Source organism: Onychomys torridus, chromosome 11, assembly GCF_903995425.1.
Source record: "Onychomys torridus chromosome 11, mOncTor1.1, whole genome shotgun sequence".
NCBI lineage: Eukaryota > Metazoa > Chordata > Mammalia > Rodentia > Cricetidae > Onychomys > Onychomys torridus.
The window spans coordinates 6,791,230-6,803,601 of NC_050453.1; the positions used below are offsets into that span (position 1 = coordinate 6,791,230).

Sequence of the window (12,372 nt, forward strand, 5' to 3'; positions counted from 1 at the left end):
TAATTTTATGGTTGAGGTGGGGGCGGTCACCACAACATGAGGAACTGTGTCAAAGGGTCGCAGCATTAGGAAGGCTGAGAACAATTGAGCAGAGGTAGTTATCAATCCCTTGTCAGATCTATAGCTGGGGAATCCCTCATTTTGCTGGCTATTTTTGCTCAACGGTTTCCTTTGTTGTGTAGAAACTTGTTCAATTCTTGAAATCTCATTTGTCAATTGTCACATTTTCCTAAGTGACTAGATAACTGTTCAGAAGTCCTTCCTGATGCCAATGTCTTGAAGTGTTTCCCCTACTGAGTAAATTACTTCTTAATAAGGATATATTTACTTAACCAAACAAAAACTGTAGTTAGGAGTTTTCCTGCCTTAAAACAGGAAGATAATTAAATGAGTGGAGGTAAAATATTGTATTTAGCTAAGCACATTCATAATTTGCAGGGTTATGAGAGATGTACATTTCCCTAGAGCTTGTACATGCACAATATCAGCATGTAAGATTCTGAGACTAAAGCTAATATTTAAAAAATTTAAATAAAAGAATACCTTAGTCTTTGGCTTGGTGTTTCTAGACAAAAAATTTAAAAATTCCAGATATCTAGTTTGTTGTTGCTGGCTATATGTTTTTTATTTTATTTTATTTTATTTTATTTTTATAGCTTTATTTCAGTATGGAGGGGCATTAAAGAGAATTTACAAAAGTGGTTATTTGTGATATCTCAGAAATGGCTGACAGTTTTTGGGAGATCAAGACCATACACTTCAGCTCCTCTTTACTTCCCATGACCCAAATCTGGTTGATTTCCTCCCTCCTTCCTGAATATTGACTTCCTTCTCTCTTGCCCATCTCTCCTCTTCATCACACCCCTTCAGCAGTTTCTTCCCATTTCCTGTACTGCTTTCTTAGGCATTTTTCTTTCCCAGGACCCTATTCCTTGACTATATTTCCAAGGTGTGTGGATATAGTGGTCATGCCAAGTAGTTGGATGGTTTTAAAACATGGTCCCAAGGTTATATAATGTAAGCAATGAGTCCCAAGCTTTAATAAGGTCCCAAAATTCAATGAGAACTGAGGGAGCTAATGGTCCTGGATGTCCTTGTTCTCTGTTAATTAGTTCATCTTCTCATGAGACCTACAGTGTAGAAGCAAGATGAACTGACAGGAAAACCATGGGACAGTATCTGCCTGTGTTTAGAAACCTGAAGAGTAGGAAAATAAGACAAGAATTCATTGCAGCTATCCTACAGGTCTTTCCTGTTACAATCCATTGCTCAAAAGACTGTGCTACTAGACGATAACAACAAATTTCTAGAAATACAAATTTAATAAGTCTGAACCATAAAATATAGAAAATCTGAACAGACTCAGAAATTCATAGCAAGATTATTTGATTTACCAAGAAACTCCCCATAAGAAATACTCTGGACAGATGGCTTCCTCAGTGAGTTCTACTAATCCTTAAGAAAAATTAACACCAGCATCTTCTTCCAAAAAAATTGAAGAATGGGGGATAACTCCTAACTTAACTGTGAATTATGCAATACCCTGACACTAAAACCAGACAAAGACACTTAGAATAAAAAAGAACTTTAGATGACAATCCCTTAGGAATACTGATTCTGAAGAAGGAAAAAATCTAGAAAAGAAAATATATCATAGAACTAAATTTAAACTCACATGAAAAGAACAACACTTCACGACAAAGTAGGATTTATTCTGAGAATGGAAAATTAGTTAATAAGACAACATGGCACAGTGGATGAGAGTTCGCTGCAGCACACGTCTGACAGCCTGAGCTCAACACCCTGATCCCACAGTGGAAGGAGAGAGCCTACTGCTATGACCTGTCCTCTGACATCCACCAGAGCACCATGGTACGCATACACAATAAAACACAGTTCAAAGAGATGAAAAACATTTTAAAATTATGTGTGCATTTGTGGGATGTTTGCATGTTAGCACAGGTGCCCGTGGAGACCAGAAGATGATGCTAGCTACTCCCGAAGCTGGAGTTAGAGGGAGTTGTGGGCCATGACATAGCTGCTGGGAACAAAACTTAGGTCTTCTGTAAGAGTAATCTGCACTCTTAACTATTGAGCCATTTCTCCAGACTCATCAATAAAAATTTTTAAAAAGGCTAGCAAATCAAAATATAACAATACAACACAACACTATCCTAACAACCAAATAAGGGGAAGGAGGGAGACGTGCTCTCAGCTGAAGTAGGAAAGGCACAAAAGAGAGCTTTCTCTCTGTCCTTGTACTTGACAAAGCAGGACTATAAAGAAATGGCCTCAGCATTAGCAGGGGTGAATATGAAGAGCCTCTGACTAAGAGCCCACTCTAACCCGAAAGACTGGAAAGCCTTCTGAGATCAGATTCGGCTGTAGCACGAATCTCTAAAGGGTCTTATTAATAAGAACAAACCTGGGGCCTGGTATTGGGGTGAATGCTGGAAGATCAGAGAAGCTGAACAAGCCACAGCTTCCTCACCTGGCCAGTTCCTCAGCTGATCCTATTTCCTCAGACTGGAAGCCTCTGAGTCCTTATCCAAATGGATCTCAGCTGAACTGCTACTTGAAAGCCTGAAGCTTAACCAGCCTAGTTCCTGGTCCTCACACCTTATATACCTTTCTGCTTTCTGCCCTCACTTCCTGGGATTAAAGGCTCATTTCCTGGAATTAAACACGTGAGTCACCATGCCTGGCTGTTTCCAGTGTGGCCTTGAACTCACAGAGATCCAGACAGATTTCTGTCTCTGGAATTCTAGGATTAAAGGCCTCTGTATCTAGTGGATGTTCTGTTCTCTGACCCCAGATAAGTTTATTAGGATGCACAATATTTTGGGGAACACAATACCACCACAGCTTCTTCTCAGTGTAGAGTTGGGTGGTAGCCAGAGCAATTACACAGATACAGGAAAAAACGGGCATCCAAAACAATGTGTGTCCTCAGACAACAGGACCTTAAAGGGAATAAAGTCCCATTCATTAAAGTCACGTAACACCAGGACTACTCAATGAAGTCATCAATGTTTCAATATGTAAAATGTACACAAATAATCCACTAGGCTTCTACACTGTAAGAACAAACAATCTGAAAGACAGTCACATTTAGCACAGCATCAAAACTATAAAATGCTTAAGGCTGAGCTCAACCAAGGACACCGGAACAAGAAACAGCCCTAAGAGCATCCCATGGTCACGGATGGGAAACCACTGCTAAGATGTCTGTGCTAGCCCAGGTGATCTGCAGAGCCAAAATGATCCCTCAAAATCCTGACGCTTCTTTCAGAAATGGGAAAGCCGTTCTAAAATTCACACCAATGCCGAGGAATCACAAATTGCTAAAATAATCTCCACTGAAAACAAAGTCAAAAGTCTTCCACTGATTGATTTCAAGCTCTACCAGAAGGCTGATTTGGCAAAACAGTGTGGTACAAAAAATGATGCTCGGCAGAAATGAAATAGACAGTATAGCAACAAATTCACCCATGTGCTCAAGCAATCTGTAACAAAGGTGTCAAGACCACCCAATGGAGGAAAGAAACATTCCTGTTTGTGCAGTTAGTGTTGGGAAAAAGAAACACTCATGTAAAAAAGAATAACGTCAAATTCTTACTGTATCATATGCCACAAAAATGGCCTCAAAATGTATTGAAGATCACAGAGTAAAACTAAAATTCAAAAATTCTTAGTATAAAACTTCTATGGGCAGCCTCATGACATTGGGCTGGGTAGTGACTTTTGAATGATTTTTTTTTTTTTTTTTGGTTATAACAGGAAACTTATAGCCATAAAAATAGATGAATTTTTCTGTCAAAATTTCAAACTTTGTGGCATCAAAAAGACAACGGAGTCACAAGGAAGGCATTGGATGGAGAAAGTATTTGGAAATTATGAAATAATGAAGGATTATATTAGCTACTTAATTTTGCTATGTAACAAAATGCCAGAGACCATGTCATACAGTTTTTAAAGGTCTATTTCGTTCATATTTCTGGAGTTCGAGAACATGGCACAAACTTGTTCCACAAACAACTTCATGGCAAGAGTGTATGAGTGAAGGGAATGGCAGGCTCCTGGCCAGACCGGCTGGAGAACCACAGGGCTCTGTGTGTACTTTAAATGACACTTGCCAGCTCCAGCTCTCAGGAACAAAATAAAGTCCCGTAAGAACTGCGTTATTGCCTTTAGTGTAGTACCCTGATAACCCATCCCTTTCCAGTAAGTCCTGCCTCTACAGGGTTCAAACACTGAGGACCAAGCTTCCAATGTGAGCATTTGGAGACAATAACACAGCAAGGGCGAGTCTGAATGATATATGAAGAACACATACACCTCAGCAACATAAAAACATAAATAGACATTTTCCCAAAGAAAAGATACAGATAGCTTGTGAATCACACGGAAAGACACACAATATTATGAATAGTTAGGGAAATGCAAATCAAAACCACTTCGCAGTTAACTGTAATAGTTATTACTGAAGGGACAGATATACAGAGACACATATAAAATCAGAAAATAAATCTTAGCAAGGGTGCTGATTCACTGTGGTTTATTTACCATATCTCAAAAGTGGAAAGAATTCAAATGTCCTTTGGTGACTAAATATATAACAAAATGTGATGTTTGCATACAGTGGAATTCAGACTTAAAAAAAGAGTGAAATTCTGACACAAGGTACAACATGCGTTAATCCTGCAAACATGCTAAGTGAAATAAGCTAACAACAGAAAGACAAATACGTTGTTCTCCAATTATATGAGCATCGTAGAGCAGGTGAAATCAAAGGCAAAGAATGCCGGGGTCTTTGCTATGATGTTACCAGCAGCTAATACAGGTGGAATGGGCTTGTAAACAGTGTTATACTAGAATATTATACATCTTTATACCTATCATCTATCATTTTTCTAGTCTATTTATCCATTAATCCATCTCTTATCTACCATCTGTCTGCCTGCCTATCTATCTATCTATCTATCTATCTATCTATCTATCACCTATATATCCACCCTTACTTCCTCAGGATAGAAGAATCTTCTCTCTGGCCTGAAATGTAACTACCATCTTTCTTAAATCTTTTCAGCCAGAGAACACAATGTCCCTTAGTGTCACATGATTCCAAGGCCTGATCAATTAGGCATTACCTAGCATAGTTACAGGCTTAAAGAAAAAATGTTGTTTATATCCATGTTGAGGAAAGACAAACTTCTGTATGAAGCCTTTCCTGGACTGGTATCAGTATTTGTGTTAATTATTTTAGTCATAGTTTCCTGAATTCATTTACTGATTGTAGAAAAGTTTTAAGAAAAAGAAAAAGAGAGAGAGAAATATATCAATGAGAAATAAAACTATTTTTCCCCTCATAAAAGGACTCTGAGATACAAGATACAAGGACCAGTCACCCCCTCGTTAACCTCTAAAATGAGTCTTTCAGGCCAGGTTTGAAGATGTTTTCTCTCTAAATGGTGCCACACAGCCCAAGAGTTCATTGTTATTCTTCTCAAAGAGTGACCCACATTGACACTTCTCTGGGGTCATTAGCATATTTATAAAAAGGTGGGGCAACCAAGTACCCCTCTCTGCTGCTCTTATGATGTGCAGCTATAGAGCACAGTCTTGAGAAGAAAAAAAGAAGGAATATTATTAACCAATATTTCAACTCCTCTATAAATATCAAAGTGCCTGTATGCATCCCAGCTATAAGCATGGGGGCAACTGATTGGATTTTAATTACAACAAAATACAAGACAGTTTGGGGTCACTATATTTCCTTCCTGATGTAAAAGCCCTTAAATGGTTAATAAAGACCATGGGCTGAGGACCCAGCTCAGAAAAGCATTCCTTCATTGAGATGTATACAGACTAGCAGTTGAAGCAGGGCCCTGATTCTCCCTGCAGAGGGCTTCTTCATTTTTTCTTATCTGACAAGATAGGACAATGTGACACTGTGGAAAACAACTGCTTCAAAGCATCTTAGTGTCCTATGGGCTCAACAGCTGGGCAGATACTGAAATGCTTTCTGTGCCTCAGTACATGTGCTGGTTATACATCATATATATGCATGTATGTGATATATATGCATAAATACATATAATTTTGACAGGTTATACATACACACATATCTACATGAGAATCTGAGATTGGATCCCCAGCATCCACATAAAAATCAACCAACCAACCTGTGTTCTGTGCCTGTCATCATAGCACTGAAAGGCAGAGACAGCAGGATCACTGGGACTTGGTGGCCAACCAGCCTAGTTAGCTTCAGGTTCCGTGAGTGATACTATCTCAAAGAAGGCGGAGGGTGGGGGAGTTGGCTCAGTGAGTAAAAGCATTTGCCACTCAAGCTTGACTACCTGAGTTTAACCTCCCCAAACCCACATAAAAAGCAGAATGTGCTTGTCCACATCTCTGTCCCAGCATTCCCAAGGACAGGTGGGAAGAGGAGAAGAGGTGGCCAGAAGCTTATAGGCCACCTAGCCAGGAGCATGCTGGGTAGTGGCAGAAAAGAGAGAGAACCTGCCTCAACATGGTGAGAAGCAAGAACTGACACTCAAATGTTGTCCTCTGGTCTCCACATGTACACGTTTTTGAGGCATTTATATGTCATCTCTCTATCCACCTGGCCGCTTACACACATGGATGCAAATGCATGCTAAACTAAAAAAAAAAAAAAAAATCAATAAAAGCCCCATAAGTTTCCATTTCTTTAGTTTGTTGGAAAGCCCATTAAATAAAAGTGTATTGTGTCCTTAGTTCTAAGTCCCATACTGTTGGGCTTGAAGAGGCACATGACGGCAGATCTTTTGTATTAAATTACTAAATGGGAGAGTACCCATTTGTCATTGATTTTGAGGGGAAGAACTATTTTATGGGCTTGGTTTGTTTAAAATAGTAATATCAAAAATTTCAAAGTGACTTTGAAGTAAAATTCTTTTATATATCCATATAAGCTATTTTTATTCTATTTAGTGGTGTGTGGGGCTCAGAAGATCCTCCCAGGGTCTACTGACATTGAAGGAGCTAAGAGCAGACACTAGGAAATGCCCATCTCATTTCTCTAAGTTTTAAAGAAGTTATTTGCAGGAAGAAAAGAGAAGAATCATAGATGAGAACCCCCAACTGTGGACATTTGGAGAGAAAAGAGCATTTGACAGTGTTTTAACTAACAACTGTGAATCAGAATTTAATAAACAAATCAACACTCTTTTACAAAATCCTTACACTTCTGTCAACATATTTCCTTCTAGGAAACATTGTTATGATTTATTCAATTATGAACATATTCTTTTTGGAGAATCAGAGACAATAACATTGCTATAAAGATAGATTTTTTTTCCTTTGTGAGTTGTGGGGGAAGATGAAGATGGTCGGAATGAAGGTCCACCATCATGAATAAACTCGAAGTATTTAATCATGATACCTTACATGTTTGACCCTGTGTTCTGCAAAGGAAACTGGGTCAGAGAATCCCTCACATCATATGCTTGGATGGTCATATTTATACAGAATACAGTGAACACTTGAACATTAATGCTTTCAATTAACCATACATTTAGCACTTCATGTTCAACTGTGTCTCTCAGAGCACTCAGTTCTCTTAAGGCATCCAAAAATCACTTTCTTCTCTCTTTTAAATTCATTTTCCTGTCTTTAAGAAAGACATTGGTGTCCTGGGGCTGGAGGGATGGCTCAGTGGTTAAGAATGCTTGTTGCTTTTCCAGGGGACCTGGATTTGGCTCCCAGCACCCATCTCAGCTGCCCCACAACCACCTGTAACTCCGGTTCTCAGTGATGGGACACATGACAACATAAACTAACCTAGCACAAATACATAAACAAACAAATCTTTAAAAAGAGGACAATATCAGTGGTAAACTTAGGTGACAGGAAACAAGTGGTTATATATTATATATTTAGAGTGGTTTCTCCAGCGACAGTGAAGTTTATTGGCTGAAAATAATTCTTAAAAATGTCAACATATGTTAATGGAGTAGACACGAACAATGGGAAAAAGAGGCAGACAGATTTGGGTGCCCTAGTCTACAACCAGGTAGCCGCTCAAGTCAAGCCCCTTCCTTCCCTGTCAGCCATACACAGAATATACTCTTTTGCTTCCCCTATCATTTATATCTGGGATAAGCCATGCTGGGTACAAAATGACAATGCCATGATGTCACCCAAACAAGCTGGTTGCTGACTCACACGAGACAGGGAAAAGGCAGGAGGAAGAATGCCATCCTGGGGTAGGAAGGCTCAGTGGGTAAGAACGCTTGCCATGCAAAAAAGAAGAACTTCAAAATTGGGGTGTGGTTGTGCCAGTCTGGAACCCTGTAGCCTTGTATCCATCAGCTGGACCCTTTCTCAACAGAATAAGGCCAAGGGAGAGAGTGATAGGCCAGGCAGGATGCTGGGCAACCTCTTCTAGACGCTGCACATGTCTGCATGCATATACATGCAAGCACGCATGCATAAGTGCATACATACACACATGCATGTGCGCGCATGCACACGCATGCGCGCGTGCACGCGCACACACACACACACACACACACACACACACACACACGTGCAAATAAATAAATGAAAAGTTACCCAAGCCCAGGCCACTCTAGCAACCAGCCCAAAGGCTTGTTTTATGATTTGTTGAAAGGCAGCATGGATCTTTTCATCAGCACTGTTCATGTCTCTGCAACGTCCTTCTTTTTTCAAAGGAAGCTTTTACCTGTGACGTCCCCCCTCTGCCTCCTGTCTTATTTCTATTATCACCGAGGTGGAAGCTCCCTCCGACTAGCATCATAAGCATGCACTGATGAAAGAGTAATCAAGTCCTCAAAAAGGAGTGTGGAGTTTGAGAAAACAAAACAGGCATTCCATTTTGAGTCTTCAAGCTATACACCAATCTTGGAGTGTTAGTGGTTGCTTCTTTCCCCCTCCCCCCTTTTTAAAAAATTATATTTGTGTTTTAATTTTACACATCAGCCATGGGTTCCCCTGTCCTCCCCCCTCCCGCCCCCACTCCCACCTTCCCCCATCCCCTCCCCTCCATTCCCATCTCCTCCAGGGCCTAGACTCCTCTGGGGATTCAGCTCAACCTGGTGGATTCAGTACAGGCAGGTCCAATCCCCTCCTTCCAGACTGAGCAAAGGGTCCATGTGTAAGCCCAAGGTTCCAAACAGCCAGCTCATGCACTAAGGACAGGTCCCGGTCCCACAGCCTGGGTGCCTTCCCAAACAGTTCAAGCTATTCAATTGTTTCACTTATCCAGAGGGCCTGATCCAGCTGGGGGCTCCACAGCCTTTGGTTCACAATTCATGTGCTTCCATTTGTCTGGCCTTTTGTCCCCGTGCTTTTTCCAATCCTGGGCTCAACAATTCACGCTCCTACAGTCCCTCGTCCTTCTCGACAACTGAACACACAGAGCTCCACCTGGGGCCTGGCTGAGGATCTCTGCATCCACTTAGGAAAGACACAGGGATCACCCAATGACAGAGAAATGGATGAGATCTACATGAACAACCTGGGCAAGAGTGGGAGAAATGAAGGGCAAGGTTTGAGTGAAGGGAGGCTTGGGGGAGCAGGAGATCCCAGCTGGATCAGGAACAGAAAGGGAGAACAAGGAATGGTAGACCATGATGGATGAGGACCACATGAGAACAGGAGTGGGCAGAGTGCTGGAGAGGTCCCCTGAGGTCCACAGTGATGCATCCTCTGTAGACTGCTAGTGGTCGCTTCTAAACCCATTTCTTACTTGTAAACAGCAGTGAAGTTAGGCAATAATGGAGACTTCATGCAAACCTTTAAATACAAGACTTATCTGAGATCTTCTGCTTTATAAACTGTGGGTGCCACTGTCCTCATTCCCTATGACATTTACTGGGCACTGTTTCATGTCATTTAAATTTGGAAAACAATGTCTAGTTTACTTTAGCTAACAGGATTAACTACTGGAGTTTGGAATGCTCACATAAATGGAACCAGTTGTCATCCACTTAGGAATGGGGCATGCGGTTCGCCAGAGAGAAATGGAGGGAGTGGAGAGAAGTGTCATGGCCTGGGAAGTGCACTAGCTGCTGGTTGCTTCCCTCACTGCTCAAAGTACATGATGAAACAATCTGAGTTAGGAAGGGTGATGGTGGCTCACAGAAGGCCGGTACAGGAGTGATGTCACACTGCATCTGTACTTGCCGGGCAGAGGAGGAAGTGTTTAACACTCAGTTGGCTTTCTTCTGTTTTCTCTTTTCTTCAGTCTAGGACTCCAGCACACCGGATGCTGCTGTCCACATTAACCCTGGGGTTTTCTCTTCTCATTAAAGCTCCCTGGAAACACCCTAACAGCTGCTGCCAAAGGCGTGTCTCCTAAGTGCTGATATGGAAGATGAACCATCATGACTCATAGATTTGATGAGGAAACCTTGAAGTGTGTGAATGAAACAAAGCCACAAGAGATAAGTTGTTGATCAGGAGTTATTGATAGACATTTCTGTCTACGGTGGATGTTAGAAGTCTCTGATACATCTTTCACTTCTGGCTGCCTTTCAACAAAGCCAGAGAAATAACATTTAAAGCGCGCCACAGGCTGTGCCCTTGTGGTGCCGGTTTTGATGGGAGGGTCCTGGAGATAGTTTGCTGACTTGGGCCACAGGCTTGCATTTTCAGCTTCCCTAAGCTGCTGAAGACTGCGGGACAGGATGCTCACCTGGAAGAACTCTAGCGTAATACCCAGAGCAGCACTGGTGATCTGGCTGTGCCTCATGGATCCGGCCCCCACAACAAATGCCAGTGGAATTTGGAAGAAATGCAATGTATTTCTCTTCACAGCAGCTGTATCCAGGCTGAGGGTCATAGAGAAGTCTGTCGCAGCAAACCTAAAAATTTGAAATTGGTTTTAAAGAAATATTTAAAAAAAAAAATAAGCCATTCTACATTTAAAATTAAATATATCCACTTAATTAAAAATGCTGCCTCTCACAGAGCATAATTATCTTCTCAAAAGGCCTCGGAAGGTGGCCATACCACCTACAGCTGTGAAAATGTATTCTCCAGCATTATACAAATTCCATAATGTCAGCTGATACAGCGCAGCTTACCTTCCTGTGCTGATAGACTGTGTACCCTAATAAAATTTGCCTGAAGATCAGAGGACAGAGCAAGCCACTAGATTAAACATAGAAGCCAGGCAGTGGTGGCACACACCTTTAACCCGAGCACTCAGGAGGCAGAGATCTGTCTGGATCTCTGTGAGTTCAAAGTCACCCTAGACTACATGAGATTGACTCAGTCTAGGAGAGAAACAGAGCCAGGCAGTGGTGGCACACACTTTTAATCCTAATACTTGGGAGTTACACTCCTTTAGTTCCAATACTTGGGGATCACATGATTTTAGTCTCATCACTGGGAAGGAAGTAATATGGCTGGGCGGGCAAAGGTGTATGTATAAGGTGTGAGAAGATAGGAACTAAGGCTTTTGACTGAAGCCTCTTTCAGCTGAGGATTCACAGGCAGCATTCAAACAGAGGAGTCACGGGGTTGGTAAGGTGAGATGTGGCAGTGGCTTATTCCTTTGTCTCTCTGATCTTTCAGCATTTACCCCAATATCTGGCTCCAGGGCTTTTGGTTTGGGTTTTTCTTTTATTAAAAAACCATTAAAATTCATGCAACACCTTCCCCTCTTCAGCTAAGCTTTGCTTTGTGTTATAACATTATGTAACTGAAAATGTAAATTACCTTTAGACCGTCAATGCTTACAATATAAAGTTACTTAAAATTGTAAAGAAACCATTTCCTACACACATACACACACACACACACACACACACACACACACACACACACACACGCATATAAACATATATATATATATATACATATATATATGTATATATATATATATTTATTCTCACGATTGCTTAACTTGAAAGCATCACACCAATGCAAACCACTCCTTACTCATCCTTTTTGTTAAATAAGTTGAATTTTCCTTATAATGCATATGATTATTTATTTATGGATCCCATTTTTCCAATAAGGCAATCTCCTCTCTCTCTTGTCTTTTCTCCCTCTCTGCATATGTACACACCTATGTATATAAACACATAAATATACACCTATGCAAACATACATCACAGCAAACGTATACCACAGAGTACTACAACACAGAAAGAATTTGTATGGAAACTAATTTTGAAAAGTCCTTTTCACTGTGTTTTTGCCTGGAGCTAGCTGCAGAAAAAAATTATATGCTTGAACAATCAAGTACGGATTTGTATCTTTATGCTCTATATAAGACAAATCAAACCCTGAGTGGAGGCTGGGAAGTGGCTCAGAACTTGGACTTGGGAGGAGTCCCTTCAGTTAGACAGACTC

The 12,372-nt window shown here is 41.0% G+C and overlaps 1 protein-coding gene across 2 annotated transcripts in view; it reads right to left on the reverse strand.

Moving 5' to 3' along the window:
* The window catches only part of Ush2a (usherin), a 701,257-nt gene that overhangs the window by 158,582 nt on the left and 530,303 nt on the right, over positions 1–12,372 (reverse strand). For both annotated transcript variants that reach the window (XR_004946207.1, XM_036202543.1), the window contains exon 48: positions 10,706–10,874. Coding sequence is in view for 1 of the 2 variants with exons in the window: in XM_036202543.1 (XP_036058436.1) it covers positions 10,706–10,874 (169 nt within the window). In the remaining variant the exon portion in view is untranslated. The remainder of the gene's footprint in view (positions 1–10,705; positions 10,875–12,372) is intronic.